Source organism: Oryx dammah, unplaced genomic scaffold (assembly GCF_014754425.2).
Source record: "Oryx dammah isolate SB20612 unplaced genomic scaffold, SCBI_Odam_1.1 HiC_scaffold_21, whole genome shotgun sequence".
Lineage (NCBI taxonomy): Eukaryota > Metazoa > Chordata > Mammalia > Artiodactyla > Bovidae > Oryx > Oryx dammah.
Window position 1 is genome coordinate 5139021 of NW_024070205.1, and position 21774 is coordinate 5160794.

Genomic DNA, 21774 nt, shown 5'->3' on the forward strand with positions numbered 1-21774 from the left:
AAAAAGGGATAACATTTGGATAGAATTTTTCCCACCGAAGAAGAATGTGGATGTTAAAAAAAGTACATGAAACATTGCTCAATATCATTAGTAATAATAAAAATGTAGTTTAAAACCATGATGAGAAACCACTAAGAACTTATTAGAATGCATGAAATTAAAAAGAAAAAAATTAACAATTCCATGTTTTGGTGAAAATATATTATATTTGGGACTCTGATAACACTGCTGATGAGAAGCCAAGTGGTATGCATTTGGAACACAATTTAGCAACTTCTCATACAATTAAACATATACTTAAGGTACAATTCAGCTACCCAGGGTAAAATGAAAACACGTATACTTAACATCTGCATGAGAATATTCATAGTATCCTTAGTCATAATCATCCTATACTGGAAACATCTCTTATGTCCTATAACTGGTAAACGGAGGAACGTCATTGGTACATAAAGATAGTTATAATACTCTGAAGGAAAGGATGATGAGCTTTTTTAATTCAGACAACAGGAATGAATCTCAAATGCATTGTCCTAAGTAAGTCAAACTCAGAGGATGTGATTCTGTATGACATTCTGGAAAAGCGACACTATTGTACTCACTCAGTTGTGTCCGACTCTATGAGACCCCATGGACTGCAGCACGCTAGGCTTCCCTCCCTTCACCATCTTCTGGAGCTTGCTGGGATTCATGTCCATTGAGTCAGTGACGCTATTCAATCATCTTGTCCTCTGTCGTCCATCCCCTATTCGGCCTGCCTTCAATCTTTCTGAGCATCAGGGTTGTTTCCAATGAGCTGGCGCTTTGCATCAGATGGCCAAACTATTGAGCTTCAGCTTCAGCATCAGTCCTTTTAATGAATATTCAGGATTGAGTTCTTTAGGATGACTGGTTTGATCTCTTTGCTGTCCAAAGGACTCTTAAGAGTCTATTTCAACACCATACAGTTCGGAAGCATAATTCTTTGGTGTTCAGCCTTTCTTATGGTCCAACTCTCACATCATATATGACTACTGGAAAAACCATACCTTTGACTAGATGGACCTTTGTTGGCAAAGCAATGTCTCTGCTTTTTAATACGTGGTCTAGGTGTGTCATAGCTTTTCTTCCAAGGAGGAGCATCTTTTAATTTCATGGCTGCAGTCACCATCTGCAATGATTTTGGAGCCCAAGAAGATAAACCCCATCACTGTTTCCATTGTTTCCCCATCTATTTGCCATGAAGTGATGGGACCGGATGGCATGATGTTCATTTTATAATTGTTGAGTTTTAAGCCATTTTTTTCATTCTTCTCTTTTCACCTTCGTCAAAGAGGCTTTTTGGTTCCTCTTTACTTTCCGCCTTAAGGGTGGTGTCTAGATATCTGAGGTTATTGATATTTGTCCCAGCAATCTTGATTCCAGCTTGTGCTTCATTCAGCTCAGGATTTCTCATGATGTACTCTGCATATAAGTTAAATGAGCAGGGTGACAATATACAGCCTTGACATACTCCTTTTCCTATTTGGAACCAGTCTGTTGTTCCATGTCCAGTTCTAACTGTTCCTCTTTGACCTGCATACAGGTTTCTCAGGAGGCAGGTAAGGTGGTCTGGTATTCCCATCTCTTTAAGAATTTTTCACAGTTTATTGTGATCCACACAGTCAAAGGCTTTGGTGTAGACAATAAAGCAGAAGGAGATGTTTTTCTGGAACTCTTGTCCTTTTTCAGTGATCCAATGGATCTTGGCAATTTGATCACTGTTTCATTTGCCTTTTCTAAATCCAGCTTGAACATCTGGAAGTTCTCGGTTCATGACTCGGTACTGTTGAAGGCTCATTTGGAGAATAATGAGCATTACTTTGCTAGCCTGTGAAATGAGTGCAATTGTGCATTAATTTGAACATTCTTGGCATTTCCCTTCTTTGGGAGTGAAAACTGACCTTTTCCAGTCCTGTGGCCACTGATGAGTTTTCCAAATTTGTTGGCATATTGAGTGCAGCACTTAGCAGCAGCATCTTTCAGGATTTGAAATAGCTCAACTAGAATTCCATCACCTCCACTAGCTTTGTTCGTAGTGATGCTTCCTAAAGCCCACTTGACTTCACACTTCAAGATGTCTGGCTCTAGGTGAGTGATCACACCATCATGATTATCTGGGTCATTAATATCTTTTTAGTACAGGTCTTCTGTATATTCTTGACACCTCTTCTTAATATCTTCTGCTTCGGCTAGGTCTAGACCATTTCTGTCCTTTATCGAGCCCATCTTTGCATGAAATATTCCCTTGGTATCTCTAATTTTCTTGAAGAGATCTCTAGTCTTTCCCATTCTATTGTTTTCTTCTATTTCTTTGCATTGATCACTGAGGAAGGCTTTCTCATCTCTCCTTGCTAGTCTTTGGAACTCTGCATTCAGATGGGTATATCTTTTCTTTTCTCCTTTGCCCTTCACTTTTCTTCTTTTCTCAGCTATTTGTAAGGCCTCCTTAGACAGCCATTTGCCTCTTTGCATTTCTTTTCCTTGGGGATGGTTTTGATCACCACCTCCTGTCATGAACCATAGTTCTTCAGGTACTCTGTCTATCAGATATGATTCCTTGTATCTATTTGTCACTTCCACTGTATAATCATAAGGTATTTGATTTAGGTCATACCTTAATGAACTACTGGTTTTCCCTACTTTCTTCAATTTAAGTCTGAATTTGGCAATAAGGAGTTCATGACCTGAGCCACAGTCAGCTCCTGGTCTTTTTTTTTTTTTTTTTTCTGACTGTACCGAGCTTCTCCATCTTTGGCTGCAAATAGTATAATCAATCAATATTGACTATCTGTTGATGTCCATGTGTAGAGTCGTCTCTTGTGTTGTTGGAAGAGGGTGTTTGCCATGACCAGTGCATTCTCTTGGCCAAACTCTGTTAGACTTTGCCCTGCTTCATTCTGTACTCCAAGCCCAAGCTTGCCTGTTACTCCAGGTATCTCTTGACTGCCTACTTTTGCATTCCAATCCCCTGTGATGAAAAGGACATATCTTTTTCTGGTGTTAGTTCTAGAAGGTCTTGTAGGTCTTCATAGACTCATTCAACTTCAGCTTCTTCAGCATTAGTGGTTGGGGCATAGACTTGGATTACTGTGATATTGAATGGTTTGCCTTGGAAATGAACAGAGATCATTCTGTCCTTGCACCCAAGTACTACATTTCAGACTCTTTTGTTGACTATGAGGACTATTCCATTTCTTCTAAGAGATTCTTGCCCACAGTGGTAGATATAATGTTCTTCTGAATTAAATTTGCCCATTCCAGTCCATTTTAGTTCACTGATTCCTAAATTGTCGATGTTCTCTTGCCATCTCCTGTTTGACCACTTCCAATTTACCTTGATCATGGACCTAACATTCCAGGTTCCTATGCAGTATTGTTCTTACAGCATCGGACTTTACTTTCAGCACCAGTCCCATCCACTACTGGGCATTGTTTCTGCTTTTCCTCAGCCTCTTCATTCCTTCTGGAGCTATTTCTGCTTTTCTCCAGAAGCATACTGATGACCAAACAACACTATAGGGATTGAAAATTGATTACTGGTAGGCTGGTTGAGGAAGGCAGAGTTATCGGTGGGCATTGTTTACAAAGTGGCGTGAGGAAATTTGGGGAGGGTATGGAAACTTTCTATATTTTATTGTATTGGTAATACATGATTATTTGCATGTATTAAACAGCAAGCAGGTGTACACTTTTACTGTTTAACTGTATGTAATACAGTTAAAACTCAACATTCAGAAAACTAAGATCATGTCATCTGGCCCCATCACTTTATAGCAAATAGATGGGGAAACAATGGAAACAGTGAGAGAATTTATTTTGGGGGGGCTCCAAAATCACTGCACATGGTGACTGCAGCCATGAATTTAAAAGACACTTACTCCTTGGAAGAAAAGCTATGACCAACCTAGACAACATATTAAAAAGCAGAGACATTATTTTGCCAACAAAGGTCCATCTAGTCAAAGCTATGGTTTTTTTCAGTAGTACGTATGGATGTGAGAGTTGGACTATAAAGAAGACTGAGCACAGAAAAATTGATGCTTTTGAACTGTGGTGTTGGAGAAGATTCTTGAGAGTTCCTTGGACTGCAAGGAGATCCAACCAGCCCATCCTAAAGGAGATGAGTCCTGAATATTCATTGGAAAGACTGATGCTGAAGCTGAAACTCCAATATTTTGGCCACCTGATGTGAAGAACTGACTCACTGGAAAAGACCCTGATGCTGGGAAACATTGAAGGCAGGAGGAGAAGGGGATGACAGAGGATGAGACGGTTGGATGGCATCACTGACTCGATGGACATGTGTTAGTTTGAGTGAGCTCTGGGAGGTGGTGATGGACAGGGAGGTACGGCGTGCTGCAGTCTAAGGAGTCAGAAAGAGTTGGACACGATCCCGCGACTGAAGTGAACGGAAACCTAACTTCAAGAAAATCATTAGCACAAGTATCAGCAGTGTTGCACAACAGAGAAAAGATCAGTGAACCTGAAATCAATACAGTACAAATGTAACCTGATTTCAAAAGAAATATTACATGAGAGAGAGAGAGAGAAATTTATACACCTGTGGAAGAGTAGCAAGCACTAAACGTACATGTAATTGGAGTGTCATAGAGAAAGTACAGTATAGACACTTATTCGTCTGTTCTATATTGGAGCATAGTTGCTTTACAATGTTGTGTGAGTTTCTACTGTATGGCAATGTGAATCAGATGTATATATATGTGTGTGTGTATGTATATATACAGCGGAGAAGGCAATGGCACCCCACTCCAATACTCTTGCCTGGAAAATCCCATGGACGGAGGAGCCTGGTAGGCTGCAGTCCATGGGGTTGCTAAGAGGCGGGCACGACTCTGAGCGACTTCACTTTCGCTTTTCACTTTCATGCATTGGAGAAGGAAATGGCAACCCACTCCAGTATTCTTGCCTGGAGAATCCCAGAGACAGAGGAGCCTAGTGGGCTGCTGTTTATGGGGTCGCACAGGGTTGGACACGACTGAAGCGACTTAGCAGTAGCGGCAGCAGAATATATATATATATACACACATACATATATATCCACTATTTTTCAGGTATTCTTCCCATTTACATCACCCAGAGCATTGAGTAGAGTTCCCTTTGTTATACGGTAGTTTCTCATTAGTTATCTATTGTACGCATAGTAGAGTATATATGTCAATCCCAATCTCCCAATTCGTCCCACCCCTGTTTTCCCTCTGGTACCCACAAGTTTGTTCTTTATTTATTTTTTATTCTCTATTTGTTTTATTCTGTATTATTTGAATTTGAGCCACAACATTCACCCCAGAGATCCACCGCCAGGGAATTCATTGACCCTAGCAGGATAAATAAATTCTAAAAATTTACCAAATAATCCCCATTAGACTAAAAACAAAAGAAAAAGCTGCCAATAAGAGAGGAAAAGAGCATGTTACATTCTTCCTTCCTCACCTCAAAGAAAGAGTAGCAGCCGACTTCTCTCAAGAAACTGTGACGAACAGAAGACATAACTTCCGCTCATGTGCTGAAAGAATATCCTAGAATTCCCCCTCAAGGAGAAATCTTTCAAAACTGAAACTGAAATAAATGAAAACAGTTTCAGATAAAGAAGAGCTAAGAATTTGTCATTAGACAACCTGAACTAAAAGAATTGATAATTTCTTCTGGCTGAACAAAAATTATACCTAATGAAAATTCAGATCCCCAGGAAAGGAGAAAACATCTTTCTGGCTTAAAAGGCTGTATTTCTGGCCCTCGTCTATTGCTCAGATTAATCTCACAAAGTGTTCTCTTGAAGTCACTTCCCTGCCCAGTGTTTTTTCAGATTTGTTTCCAAATTCTGCAAAACCCATCAGTAGATCTGAAGTCAGTCTAGAAGGCTCTGACCTTTAATTTACTTCTGGAGAGGTAGAGGAGAATGGAATATACCAAAGTATACTGTTGTGAGTGCTAAATATTAACTTCTAGCATTATCTCAGGCATATGTGTTTGCATACTGGTTTAACACTTAAAATGTGTTTTAAAACTTAAAACGTGTTGATCTCTGGGTTTACAATCCAAAATGTTTGGGAAACACTGCCCTAACTCTACTGACCTTTGATTTTCTTGAACATCCCAGTTCCTATATGTTTTTGCCACCTGAGAACTATTTCCTTTTTTTTTTTTTTTTAATGGCTAGCTTCTTTTCAACTTTTAAATTTGTACTCAAGTATTACCTTCTCAAAAACGTGTTTACTATCTTTCTAAAAGAACATGGTACTGTCATTAGTGTCAGCATGATCTGAAAAAAATCCTAGAGCTAAAGAGCATCAAAAGTCATTTTTGAACTTACCCTGAGTTTGTATCTGATAGTCAGACCTTTCTCAATACATGTCAGTACTGGAAAAAAAAATGTAGGAAAGCCAAAAATATTATGATAGACTGTTTTGGTAGAAAAACATTATTAGATTTCTCTACATCTGTTTCCCTGGAATTTCAAGGCACAGAGTCTTGTGTTGTTTTATTTACTTTTTTTCAATTAACATCTTGCCTTTCATTCCTCATTTCTTCCTTTCAACTGGTAGTTATTATTTGCACTAGATATTTGGTCTTATATGAAAGCAGGCTTTCAGTAATTATGGAATTTCTCCACTTTTCAGTGGTCAAATGTGACTATCCCATCGTCAAATATGGATCAATAGTATCAGGATTTAGAGGAAAATATTACTACAATGTGGAAGTTGTTTTTCAGTGTCATGATGGTTTTTTCCTTCACGGGAGTAGCACAGTTGTCTGTGGTGCAAACGGGACTTGGGAGCCTGAGCTACCAAAGTGTACTACTAAAGGTATGAAGGTGTCTGTTTCCTTTTTCTTTTTTAAAAGATTTTATTTTTTCCACAATAGATTTCAATGATATAGAGCAATTGGGAAGGAACAGTTTTAGTACTTATGTCTGTCTTACATTCATTTCCATGTTACATGTTTGACTTCTAATTCACAAAGAAACTTGTTTTGATTTTCCTTTTATAGACTTTTAGCATGTTGCATACATCACACAGATGCATAAATTTCTCTTGTTCAACATCTTTACCTGCAAACATTTTTTAGTGTAAGTTAAAGTGTTAGTAGCTTGGTTGTGTCCAACTGTTTGCAACCCCATGAGGGACTGTAGCCCACCAGGCTCCTCTGTCCATGGAATACTCCAAGTAAGAATATAGGAGTAAGTTGCCATTCCCTTTCTCCAAGGGATCTTTCCGATCCAGGGATTGAACCTGGGTTTGTAATACAAGCAGATTCTTTACCATCTGAGCCACCAAGGAAGCCCGAATTAAAACATGTGCATTTTTACCTAAATAAGTATGAAAAGCATAATTCATATAAGTGAATATTAGTAGAAAGCAATAAATCCCAAGTAATTAAGTGAGTTTATATATATTTTTTGTTTGTTTGTTTTCCAGAAGCAATTGCTACCACCATGGTGTCTACAACTTCCAGTGCCTCAGGTTTCATAAAGTCCTGCTTATATTTGTCAATATCCTTTAAATTCCTTGTGATGTTTTAAAATCCTTTAAATGTCTGGTGATTTACACTCACTAGAACTTTTAGTAATAAAAGGAGGAAGAATGCATTTATAGCCATTTTTGCTAGTACACTTAGTGAATCTAAAATTATAGGTCATAGTCCACAGATGTAAACAGGTCTGTAAACTTAGGTAATTTATGTAAACTTCTTTACATACATGTATAATGATTGAATGCCTTCCTCACTGTGGGGTATTAAAGTTAACAGTGGGATGCATTTAAAGCACTTAGCACAGTGTCTGGCGTCTAGAAAGGTCTTAAAGGTAGCTCACCTAATTTACAGTTTCATTGGAGTCAATATTAATGTAGAAATCAATATGAATTAAGGTCCACAGCTTCTGTTTTTTAATATGTATGTTTTCTGTATCATCAACGTTGATAATTTATTCATTTTAAAAGTGATCTGTTGACATCTGTACAGGGTATCATCTGGGTTCAGGAATGTGTCTCATTTTCCTGCCAACAGCCAGTTTGGTTCTTTTTATAGAGTACAGTTTTAACTGGGAAATTTCTACTGTCTCCAGAACAAGATTTGTGTTTCTACTCTCCATCTCAACCTAACCACCTCATACAATTATTTTTTTCTCTTTACTGGCTTTTATTTATTTATTTATTTTGGCAACAGAAAGGGAATTGTATAACAATAGAAGGGCAGCAAAAGTCCTTATTGGTGGAAAAGAAATGGAGGATCTCTGGCAGGGTTTACTGAGCAGCTGCTCTGCCTAAGACTTGAGACTATTTTGATATGGTGAAAGGAATTATCTTCCCGCGTCCAGGCTGTTACCTTTGGCTTCTTTTTGGATGCAACAGAAGCAAGAGAACAGTGGCAAGAGCATTAGCCTGAGCAGACCGCTCTGCTTATTCAAGTCACATCAATTCTGTGGTTTCTAGTTTCTCCCTGTTGAATGACTCAAACAAATGTCAATCACTGGCTTCCAACTTGTGTACGTCCTATTGTCATATAATTTTAAGGATTGAGGGGAATTATTCATATTAGCATGGTAATCCGAACACCTGTTTATAATTCCTGTAAATCTGGTACTCCATAACTTCCTCGAGTACCTTGGGGGTTGCTGTGACGTTCTGTGGAGACAGCAGTGTCTGTGGAGGATACATAAAGATGCATATGAAATATACACTCACTGACTCACTCGTGTTTGCTCACATGGTCCTAGTGAGAACGTGCACTGTGGTACATTATGCTTATTGATGTGCTCTTCTGAGAGCTGACCATAAGCATCTCATAATGAATTTCTAAAACATATGTTCAGTTTAGCATTGGAAATAACAGGAGAACTGTGAGGGCAAGTTTATACAGGTGATAAACTATAGGGATTTTGTTCTAAATATCATAAATCAAAGTCCCTTGTGAGGTTTTCAATCATTTTTTATCAGTAAGAGACTCTGAAGAGCATCATTAGTGACATAAAATGTTGATAAGATAGATCGAATTACGTGAATGTGAAAAAATTGGGGCAAGTATGAAGGGACAAACTAAGAATACAAATTATGTAATATGATACTATGTGGATGGTATTTTTTTAAGATTTGTAAACTTATTCTGAACACATAATTTCTATGATTTATTATTTGTTCATTTCCAGGGTTTCCACTATGTAATACAGAGCCATAGTGCATATTCTTATGCATACATTCTAATGTACTTGTATAAATATATATTTAGGTTAACCTCCCAAAAATAGAATAGCATAGTTTGGAAAGTATGTATATTTTCATTCTGAGAAGTAAGTCATTTTGAGAAATAATTTTATTCAAAAACGAAAATAATCACATTTAATTCTACAGTTTTGTATTGAAGAGACTGGTGAATTGAATCAAAATTAATTTTCCCAGGTCCTAAAACAACTACAGCCCCAGAGTCAAGTCCTACAGATCCAGTGCCTCTTTATCTTACCAACACTGTTTAGAATTTAATAAGATGAGGGGGGAAAAGTAATGTCCTTTCCATTATAGGGGACTGGAATGCAAAAGTAGGAAGTCAGGAAACACCTGGAGTAACAGGCAAATTTGGCCTTGGAATACAGAATGAAGCAGGGCAAAGACTAATAGAATTTTGCCAAGAAAATGCTCTGGTCATAGCAAACAGCCTCTTCCAACAACACAAGAGAAGACTCTACACATGGACATCACCAGATGGTCAACACCGAAATCAGATTGATTATATTCTTTGCAGCCAAAGATGGAGAAGCTCTATACAGTCAACAAAAACAAGAACAGGAGCTGACTGTGGCTCAGATCATGAACTCCTTATTATCAAATTCAGACTGAAATTGAAGAAAGTAGGGAAAACTACTAGAACATTCAGGTATGACCTAAATCAAATCGTTTATGATTATACAGTGGAAGTGAGAAATAGATTTAAGGGCCTAGATCTGATAGATAGAGTGCATGATGAACAATGGACAGAGGTTCGTGACATTGTACAGAAGACAGGGATCAAGACCATCCCCATGGAAAAGAAATGCAAAAAAGCAAAATCGCTGTCTGGGGAGGCCTTCCAAATAGCTGTGAAAAGCAAATGAGAAAAGGAAAGATATAAACATCTGAATACACAGTTCCATAGAGTAGCAAGAAGAGATAAGAAAGCCTTCCTCAGTGATCAATGCAAAGAAATAGAGGAAAACAATAGAATGGGAAAGACTAGAGATCTCTTCAAGAAAATTAGAGATACCAAAGGAACATTTCATGCAAAGATGGGCTCGATAAAGGACAGAAATGGTCTAGACCTAGCAGAAGCAGAAGATATTAAGAAGAGGTGGCAAGAATACACAGAAGAACTGTACAAAAAAGATCTTCACAACCAAGATAATCACGACGGTGTGAGCACTCACCTAGAGCCAGACATCCTGGAATATGAAGTCAAGTGGGCCTTAGGAAGTATCACTACGAACAAAGCTAGTGGAGGTGATGGAATTCCAGTTGAGCTATTTCAAATCCTGAAAGATGATGCTGTGAAAGTGCTGCACTCAATATGCCAGCACATTTGGAAAACTCAGCAGTGGCCACAGAAGTAGAAAAGTTTTCATTCCAATCCCAAAGAAAGGCAATGCCAAAGAATGCTCAAACTACTGCACAATTGCACTCATCTCACATGCTAGTAAAGTAATGCTCAAAATTCTCCAAGCCAGGCTTCAGCAATATATGAACTGTGAACTCCCTGATGTTCAAGCTGGTTTTAGAAAAGGCAGAGGAACCAGAGATCAAATTGCCAACATCCGCTGGATCATGGAAAAAGCAAGAGAGTTCTAGAAAAACATCTATTTCTGCTTTATTGACTATGCCAAAGCCTTTGACTGTGTGGTTTACAATAAACTGTGGAAAATTCTTCAAGAGATGGGAATACCAGACCACCTGACCTGCCTCTTAAGAAACCTGTATGCAGGTCAGGAAGTAACAGTTAGAACTGGACATGGAACAACAGACTGGTTCCAAATAGGAAAAGAAGTACATCAAGGATGTGTATTGTCACCCTGCTTATGTAACTTACATGCAGAGAAACGCTGGGCTGGAAGAAGCACAAGCTGGAATCAAGATTGCCAGAAGAAATATCAATAACCTCAGATATGCAGATGACACCACCCTTATGGCAGAAAGTGAAGAGGAACTAAAAAGCCTCTTGATGAAAGTAAAAGAGGAGAGCGAAAAAGTTGGCTTAAAGCTCAGCATTCAGGGAATAAAGAGCATGGCTCTGGTCCCATCACTTTATGGGAAATAGATGGGAAACAGTGGAAACAGTGTCAGACTTTATTTTTGGGGGCTCCAAAATCACTGCAGATGGTGATTGCAGCCATGAAATTAAAAGACGCTTACTCCTTGGAAGGAAAATTATGACCAACCTAGATAGCATATTGAAAAGCAGAGACATTACTTTGCCAACAAAGGTCCATCTAGTCAAGGCTATGTTTTTTCCAGTAGTCATGTATGGATGTGAGAGTTGGACTGTGAAGGCTGAGCGCCAAAGAATTGATGCTTTTGAACTGTGGTGTTGGAGAAGACTCTTGAGAGTCCCTTGGACTGCAAGGAGATCCAACAGTCCATCCTAAAGGAGATCAGTCCTGGGATTTCTTTGGAAGGACTGATGCTGAAGCTGAAACTCCAGTACTTTTGCCACCTCATGAGAAGAGTTGACTCATTGGAAAAGACTCTGATGCTGGGAGGGATTGGGGGCAGGAGGAGAAGGGGACAACAGAGGATGAGATGGCTGGATGGCATTACTGACTCAATGGACATGAGTCTGAGTGAACTCCAGGAGTTGGTGCTGGACAGGGAGGCCTGGCGTGCTGCGATTCATGGGGTCTCAAAGAGTCGGACACGACTGAGCGACTGAACTGAACTGAACTGATATTGGTCTTTTGTTCACTCTTCTATGTGATTTCTGAAATATTTTTCATGTTGATTTAACAAAGCTCATTATAAGTTAAAATCCTTTTATCAGGAAGTAGAATGTTTCTCTAGTTTGTCATTATTTAAAGTCAGTTTTCTTTGAAGATTTTACACTATTGAAAATCGATTGCTTCCTATACCTTTAAACTATATTAGTATACTAATCTGAGGCGCTTCCAGGTGGCTCCCAGCAGTAAGGAATCCACCTGCCGCTGCAGGAGATGTGGATTCCACCCCTGGGTCGGGAAGACCCCCTGGAGGAGGCAATGGCAACCCATGCCAGTATTCCTGCCTGAAAAATCCCACGGACAGAGGAGCCTGGCAGGCTATGGTCCTTAGGGCAGCAAAGAGCTTTATACGACTGAGTGCCTGAACATGCACACATACTAATATGAATTTTTAAAATTTCAGATATTACAAAAGCATACATAGTGAAAAGATTGGTTCTCCACTTATTTCTCTCATCTAATTACTAAAGTTAATATCTTTATAGTTTAGGGAGTCTTTTTAATCTACTTCTACACGTAAACATTCTTATGTGTAGTTTACATATTTGGCTTTATTCTTATCCAAAAATGTCATCACGCTGTTCATATTTTTCTGAAATTTGTACTTTTTCCACTTAATGTCTTGAATTGGAGCTGTAGTTAGATTTATTCCTATCTTTTTATATGATTTTATTTATTTATTTATTTTTGGAAACAATGCCTCTTTTAATTTTTTTTATGTGATTCACATATTGTTTTTTTATTTATTTTTATTTATTTTTACTTTACAATATTGTATTGGTTTTGCCATACATCAACATGAATCCACCATGGGTGTACACGTGTTCCCCATCCTGAACCCCCCTTCCACTTCCCTCCCCATACCATCCCTCTGGGTCATCCCTGTGTACCAGCCCCAAGCATCCCGTATCCTGCATCGAACCTAGACTGGCGATTCGTTTCTTATATGATATTATACATGTTTCATTGTCATTCTCCCAAATCATCCCACCCTCTCCCTCTCCTACAGAGTCCAAAAGACTGCTCTATACATCTGTGTCTCTTTTGCTGTCTCGCATACAGGGTTATCATTACCATCTTTCTAAATTCCATATATATGAGTTAGTATACTGTATTGGTGTTTTTCTTTCTGGCTTACTTCACTCTGTATAATCGGCTCCAGTTTCATCCACCTCATTAAAACTGATTCAAATGTATTCTTTTTAATGGCTGAGTAATTAATATGTACCATATTTCACCTGACTTTTCTATCAGTGGTCATTTAAATTTACAGAATATTTATATTAATAGGAAGTTGGATGTGTTGATGTTTTCCCTAATGGCCAAGAGTGTTGTGTTTTTCTTATAAAAGCTTCAGGTCTTCTCCATGCTGAAATTATATAAACGTTGCCATCATAGTGCTTTTGTGATTGCATCAAATCATTGATTAATCTCACTTTCTTTAGGGTATCTGAAGTGCGGTTGGCTTTCTCTTTACTCCACTTACTTTCATCATGTGTGAAGTAGCTCCATTTGTTGAGTAAGTCCTTCTCTTTCCAGCTTTGTTGAACTACCAGTTTTTATCACACATTAAATTCATACATGATCTGATCTTTCTGTTCCCTTGAATTCTGCCCATTCCTGCCCCAACACCAAATCAATACTTTAATTACAGAATGATGATACGTTTTAATATCTGGCAGAACACTTCCTTTTCAGATGCTCAGGCTACTCTCTGTGCTAATTCTTCTAGACCAACTTCTATTTTATTTAACTGACAATTTTAGCTAATTTAATTGTACATTTGAGTGGCATTAAGTATATTCACGTTTGTGCAGTCATTACTACCATCTATCTCTAAAACCTTTAATCACCTCAAAATGAACATTATACCTACGAAACAATAACTCTCCATTCTCCCTCCTCCCAGCCATGCTAACCACTACCTATTTTCCGTGTTGATTAATTTGACTGTTCTACATACTGCATAGACTTGGATCACTTCTGGATTATTTCACTTATCATACTGTTTTTAAGGTTCATCCACCTTGTAACATGTATCAGAACTTTATTTCACTTATGACTTGGTAATATGTCTTCATATATACCACAATTCCTTAATTCATTCATTTGTTGGAAGACCTTTGACTATGCCAAAGCAAAGCTTCTGAATGATGTCAAATCCAAAAAAGCTTCTTGACTCTGGCCAAGTCCAAAAAAGCTTCTGGACTTTTGGTCAAGTCCAAAAAAGCTTCTGGACTTTGGTCAAGTCCAAAAGCTTCTGGACTATGTCAAATCTAAAGCTTCTGGATTATTTCACTTAGCACACTGTTTTCAAGGTTCATCCACCTTGTAACATGTATCAGAACTTTATTTCACTTATGACTTGGTAATATGTCTTCATATACACCACAATTCCTTAATTCATTCATTTGTTGGAAGACCCTTTGACTATGCCAAAGCAAAGCTTCTGGATCATGTCAAATCCAAAAAAGCTTCTGGACTCTGGTCAAGTCCAAAAGCTTCTGGACTATGTCAAATCCAAAGCTTCTGGATTATTTCACTTAGCATGTTGTTTTCAAGGTTCATCCACCTTGCAACATGTATCAGAACTTTATTTCACTGCTAACTTGGTAATATGTCTTCATATTTACCACAATTTCTTAATTCATTCATTTGTTGGAAGACCTTTTGACTATGTCAAAGCCTTTGACTGTGTGGATCACAACAAACTGTGGACAATTCTTAAAGAGATGGGAATACCAGACCTCCTGACCTGCCTCTTGAGAAACCTGTATGCAGGCCAGGAAGCAACAGTTAGAACTGGACATGGAACAATAGACTGATTCCAAATCGGGAAAGGAGTACATCAAGACTGTATATTGTCACCCTGTTTATTTAACTTAGATGCAGAGTACATCATGAGAAACGCTGGACTAGATGAAGCACAAGCTAGAATCACGATTGCTGGGAGAAATACCAATAACCTCAGATATGCAGATGGCACCACACTTATGATAGAAAACAAGAAGAACTAAAGAGCCTCTTGATGCAATTGAAAGAGGAGAGTGAAAAAGTTGGCTTAAAACTCATAATTCAGAAAACTAATATCATGGCACCTGGTCCCATCACTTCATGGCAAATAGATGGGGAAACAGTGACAGAGTTTATTTTTAGGGGGGTCCAAAATCACTGCAGATGGTGACTGCAGCCATGAAATTAAAAGATGCTTGCTCTTTGGAAGAAAAGTCATGACCAATCTAGACAGCATATTAAAAAGCAGAGACATTATTTTGCCAACAAAGGTCCATCTAGTCAAGGCTATGGTTTTTCCAGTAGTCATGTATGGATGTGAGAGTTGGACTATAAAGAAAGCTGAGTGCCGAAGAATTGATACTTTTGAACTGTGGTGTTGGAGAAGACTCTTGAGGGTCCCTTGGACTGCAAGGAGATCCAACCAGTCGATCCTAAAGGAAATCAGTCCTGAATATTCATTGGAAGGACTGATGCTGAAGCAGAAACTCCAGTATGTTGGCCACCTGATGCGAAGAACTGACTCATTGGAAAAGACCCTGATGCTTGGAAAGATTGAAAGTGGGAGAAGGGGACAACAGAGGATGAGCTGGTTGGATGGCATCACTGACTCAATGGATGTGAATTTGTGTAAGCTCCGGGAGTTGGTGATGGACAGGGAGGCCTGGAGTTCTGCAGTCCATGGGGTCACAAAGAGTCGGAGACGACTGAGCGACTGAACTGAACTGAACTGAATATCTCTTTGTATAAACCACAATTCCTTAATTCACTCATTTGTTGAAAGACCCTTGTTTTTTTTTCCACCTTTTGGCTATTCTGAATAACACTACTCTGAACAGTGGCATTCAGCTATCTGAGTCCCTATTTTTAATTTTGTTGGTCATTTACTTAGGAATAGAATTGCTGTGTTATATAATAGTACGCTGGGCTTCTCTGATGGCTTAGATGGTAAAGAGTCTGCCTGCAATGTAGGAGACCCAGGTTTGATCCCTGGGTCAGGAAGATCCCCTAAAGCAGGAAATGGATACCCACTCCAGTATTCTTGCCTGGTGAATTCCATGGACAGAGGAGTCTTGTGGGCTACCATCCAGGGATGGCAAAAAGTCTGACATGACTGAGTAACACTTTCACTTTTTCCTCATAGTATTACTATGTTTATTTATTTTTTTTGAGGAACAACCAGGGAATCTTCCCCAGTGGCTACACAATGTTACATTCCCTCCAGTGAAGTACAAAAGTTTCATTTTCTCAACCTTTTTTGCAGCACTTGTTGTCTTTCTTTTTTTCCTTTTTTTTTTTTTTTTTTTTTGATAAAAGCCATACCAGTACATGTGAAGTACTATCTCATTGTGGTTTTTCTTTGCATTTCTACAATTATTAGTGATTGATCATCTTTTCATGTGCATATTATTGGTCTTTTGTGTATCTTCTTTGGAGAAATATCTGTTCAAGTCCTTTGCCCATTTTTTAATTTAATTTTTTCCCATTTTTAAAAGCTCATAATAGATGCTGAACGTTAACCCCTTATCAGATATGTAATGCAGTTCCCTCCCATTCTGTGGCCTGCTCGCTCTCTGATGACAGGGTCCCTTTGTAAACAGCTTGTGTTCGGTTTTGACAAAACCCGGTGTGTCTGTGCTTTCAGTGTTACATCCGAGAAATCACTGCCAGACCCCACATCCTGAAGCTGTCCTCTGTGTTCTCTAAGCATTCTGTAATTTTAGCTCTTAAGTTTGTGCTTCATTTTTGCTCCTTGCTTCTTTTTCTCTCTTCACTTGTGGTTTAATGACTATCTTTAATGTTATGTTGGACTCTTACTCTTTCTTATGGGTGTATCTGTTTTAGAGTTTTGTCCTTCTCATGAGGTTTATACGTAGCAATACATATATATATATATATATATATATGATTATTTTAAGTCGCTAATCTCTATTTTGTACACATTCTAACAACTCAGCACTTTTACTCCATACCACCCCATTTAATGTTTGTATCATCGTGTTTTACAACTTTTTGTATTTTTTGTCCTTTAACTACTTACTGTGGTTATAAATGTGTATTACCAGGATGACTCGTACTGACCAGCTGGTTGGTAGAGCTGGGTCCTGGGGAAGCCGGCTGTGGTCCCAGAGCAAGTGTTGGCCTACTGGTACGTGGGGCCATGGCCTGAGGGATCCTAAGGCTGGTGTCACCCTGCTGGCAGGCAACATCATTTCCTGACTTGGCTGATCATAGTGTCCAGGGGGTCCTGGAGGTGATGTTGGCCTACGGGTGGATGGGGTCTGCCCTTGGGGAGGCTGGTTGAGGGGCCCATTGTTCCTGGAGCTGAAATCTGACTGCTGGGCTTGGGCCCATGGGCTTCTGGGGCTGATGTTGGCCCACTGGTGAGCAGAGCTGGGTGCTCGGGTCTGGTTGCGGTGTAGTGGGCCTTCTATTGGACAAGGATGGGTCCAGGCAGCTGGAGGATGAGGGGATTTAAGGCAGTCAGCCTGCTTTTGGGTCAGGCTCTGTCCCCGCTCCAGTAACTGCTGGGCCTGGGGTGTCCCAGAACTTGTGCCCACCTGCTTGAGGCCAAGGTCATATCATGGTGCTAATAAGCTAGCGGGAGGATTCCAAAATGCCACTTGCCAGCCCCAGACTCCTTTTGGTATGCACTCCCACCAGTGGCGGAGAAGGCAATGGCACCCCACTCCAGTACTCTTGCCTGGAAAATCCCATGGACGGGGGAGCCTGGTAAGCTGCAGTCCAGGGGGTCGCGAAGAGTCGGACATGACTGAGTGACTTCACTTTCACTTTTCAGTTGCATGCATTGGAGAAGGAAATGGTGACCCACTGCAGTGTTCTTGCCTGGAGAATCCCAGGAACAGAGGAGCCTGGTGGGCTGCCGTCTCTGGGGTCGCACAGAGTCGGACACGACTGAAGTGACTTAGCAGCAGCAGCAGCAGCAGCCCACCAGTGGCTACTGCCAGAATCTCTGTCCGCAGAGCGAGTCCACATTGTCCTCCGCCTCTCCAAGATGAGCAAGTGAATCTGACCAAAACGCCTTTCAAATTACTGCCTCTGCACTGGGTCTCAAGAGTGTGTGACATTTGTCCGTGCCCCTTAAGAGCAGAGTCTTTTTTCCTACGGCCCCTTGGATCTCCCCAGAATATGCCATGTTGGTTTTCAAAGCCCAGCGTTCTAGGAGCTTGTCTCCTGGTGCAAGGCCCCTGTGCTGGGGAATCTGATGTGAATCTCAGAGCCTCCTTCCCTGGGGAGAGCTTGTGCGACTGCAATGATCCTCCTAGTCTGTGGGTCACCTTCCTGCTGTTATGGGTCTTGTTTGTGCCATGTCTCCGGTCTTCTTTCCTGTCTCATGTTGGTTCCTTCTTTATATCTCTGGTTGCAGAAAATCATTTATGCTAGTTTTCAGGTCATTCTCATCCCTTGTTGTTCTGTAAATAGTGGTGATGTTCATGTTCCCAAGGAAGGGTGCAAACTCAGAGTCTTTCTACTCCACTGACTTAACAACTTCCCTAGGCCTTAAGTTTAGTTCCTGATCTTTTAAATTAATTTTTGTGTATGGTGTAAGATAGGTGTCAAAATTCATTCTTTTGCATATGGATATCCAATTTTCCAAAAATCACTTGTTGAAAAGATTGTCCATTCCCCATTAAAGGTTCTTAGAACCTTTGTGAACAATCATTTGACCATATACATGAAAGTTTATTTCTGGTCTCTCTGCTCTTTTATTATTTTTTTTAATAGAAATATAGTTGCTTTGCCATATTCTGTTATTTCCAAACATAGAGATTCAATATTTTTAAAGTTTAACTCCAGGTAAAACTATTACAAAATAATAACTATATTTCCCTGTGGTGTACAGTGTATCCTTATTGTAGCTTTTTAGTAAGTTTTGGAATTGGGAAATGTGAGTCCTCTCAACTTTCCGTTTCTTTATTAAAATTACTCCCTTCAGATTCCATATTCAGTTTAATTTCTCTATTTTGCACAACACATTTTCAATATAGTCAAATGGCTGCATTTAATCTGTGGATTGCTTTGTGTGGTATTGATGTCTTAACAGTATTATCTTTCAATCCATGAATGCAGGATGTCCTTTCATTTTCTTATGTCTTCTTCAATTTCTTTATGCAGCGCTTTGTGGTTTTCAGGGAACGAGTCTTTCACTTTGTTAGTTAATGTTTAATCCTAAGTACTTTATCGTCTTTGCTGCTACTGTGTGTTTGTGTGGAGATGGTTTTTAAATTTTTCTCTTTAAATTGTTCATCGGTAGTGTATAGAAATGCGGCTGATCTTTGTTGATTTTGTAACTTCTGACTTTGTTGAATTAATTTATTAGTTCTATTTAATAGGTTCCTATATGTGTGTGTGTGTGTGTGTGTGTGTGTTGGTGTGTGAGCATGCATAATCTTTAGAGTTTTCCATTTAAAAGATTATATAATCTGAAACAGAGTTTTATTTCTTCTTTCTCAGTTTGGATGATTTTTATTTTTTTCTCTTACCACTGCTCTCACTAAGCAATAAAAATAAGTTAAAATATTTTGTTGTATTGATTGAAGTGACAAATATGAACATCCAGTATGGCTCCTGACTTAAGGAAAATAAATTCAGTCTTTCACTATTGAGTATGATGTTATCTACGTTTTGTTTTTTTTTAATAAGTGGTCTTTATTATGTTGAATTTCGTTCTGTTGCAGATCAGCTCTTAAATGGTTTTAGGCCATTGCATGTCTTTTGTTTTTCAATCTTTTTTTTTTTTAATGTTTTGATTGGAGGGAAAATTGCTTTATAATGTTGTATTGGTTTCTGCCATAGTGAAGTCACTCAGTCATGCCTGACTCTTTGAGACCCATGGACTGTAGCCCACCAGGCTCCTCCGTCCATGGGATTCTCCAGGCAAGAAGACGAGTAGGTTGCCATTTCCTTCTCCAGGGGATCTTCTGGACCCAGGGATTGAAGCCAGGTCTCCCGCTTTGCAGACAGACGCTTTACCACCTGAGCCACCAGGGAAGCCGTATAACACCATATTTCAGCCATAATTATGCGTGTATCACCTCCCTCCGCCCTCCCCACCCCACCCTCCAGGGCATCACAGAGCAGCAGGCTGGGCTCCCTGTGCTATGCAGCAGCTTCTCACCAGCTAGCTATTTTACACATGGTGGTGTTCTTACGGCTGTGCTATTTTCCCCTTCCTTCCACTTTCTCATTCCTTCCCCTACTGTGTCCACAAATCCGTTCTCTATATATGCATCTCCATTCCTTCCCTGAAAACAGGTTCATCAGTAACATTTTTATAGACTCCATAGATGTGCATTAATATATAATATTCGCCTTTCTCTTGCTGACTTTCCTCACTCGTGTAACAGGCTCTAGGTTCATCCACCTCACTGGAATCCGTTCTATTTTATGGCTGAGTAATATTCCATTGTATATATGTAATTTAAAATAAACTAAACTGTATATAATTTTTTAAAAAGACATTAAAAATATGTTATTTAAAACAAACAAAAACTAAAGGAATAATAACCACATTAGATCAATACAAAAAAATATACATATATATATATAGAGAGAGACCGGTAGTATGAAGAATGTCCTCCTGAGTCCTCCATTGTCCAATCCACACAGTGCACACCAGCCAATCTACTTACCCAGAAAGTCATCCAATATTTCTAGGAAGGTCTCTGGACCTGCTGTGGGCTCTGTGGGGTCAGCTCTGACTCAGATCTGGCCTCACTCCAGCTTGTACTTGCTCCCAAAGTTCACAGTTGCCCCCAGAGTCCACAGTCTCGCTAATTACGGGGATTTTGTCAGCTGCACCTGCAGCTGCAGGGGTGAGTTCCCTTCCTTGCACTCACACAGCCCCTGGTGCTCTCCTCTGGTTTGGCACCTGCTTCTGTTTGTAGGCCTCCCCCCGGTGCCTGTTTCCCACTCAGACCAGAGCAGGCAATAGTAGTGGCTTATTAGGGTCCACTTGCTCAGTCGGCCTGGGGAGAGGAAGGGCTGTGGAGGCCACAGCTGGGGTGTTTGGGGAGTGCCTGCTGCAGCTGAGGCCTGCGGGAAGTTGCTACCGTCTGAGGCGGGCCGTGTGCTCTCCCAGGAGGATTGGTCGCAGGTCTGGGGTCCCTTGGCAAAGCCAGGCTGCACAGGCTCCCAGGAAGCTGTGCATCATAACCTGGGCCTCTTCTTGGCTTGCTGACAGCTGCAGCCTCTGAGACCGGCATTTTGTTCCCTGCCTTAGGTGCTCGCCCTTGGCTTTTTATGATACTACTTTTAAAGAGATGCATTGAGATAATGCATATAGGGAAAGTGAAATTATCAGGCGTTTTGTACAAAGGCAAAAAAAAATCAAAACCCATAAATGTATAGGTCTTTAAGCTTTATTATTTTCTTCTACCTTTTATTCTTATTTCCATTTTTTTTTTCTTTTTCCAGCATATCCCAATCCAAGTGATGATTTACAGCCTGAAGGTTTTGAAGATTTAGGTATTATTTTGGTTATAAATAGCCCTGCGTTATGAAACTCCAGAGTTCTACATGGAACTGTTGCAATAATACATAACTAGAGAAGAGATAACATATCACAAATTGGTGTTAACTGGCAATCATGTTATTTTAATAGTGTAGATCCCATGACAAATTTAAGTGGTGGTATGTAAAGTGGAAAGTGTTAGTTGCTCAGTTGTGTTTGAGTCTTTGCGACCTCAAGGACTGCAGCCCACGAGGCTTCTCTGTCCATGGGATTCTCCAGGCAAGAATACTGGAGT

General features: G+C 39.7%; 1 protein-coding gene across 1 annotated transcript in view; it reads left to right on the forward strand.

Annotated features, from left to right (window-relative positions):
• The window catches only part of LOC120880427 (membrane cofactor protein-like), a 65144-nt gene that overhangs the window by 29339 nt on the left and 14031 nt on the right, over positions 1 to 21774 (forward strand). Inside the window, exon 6 of the mRNA XM_040263783.1 lies at positions 6660 to 6834. Coding sequence (XP_040119717.1) covers positions 6660 to 6834 — 175 coding nt within the window. The remainder of the gene's footprint in view (positions 1 to 6659; positions 6835 to 21774) is intronic.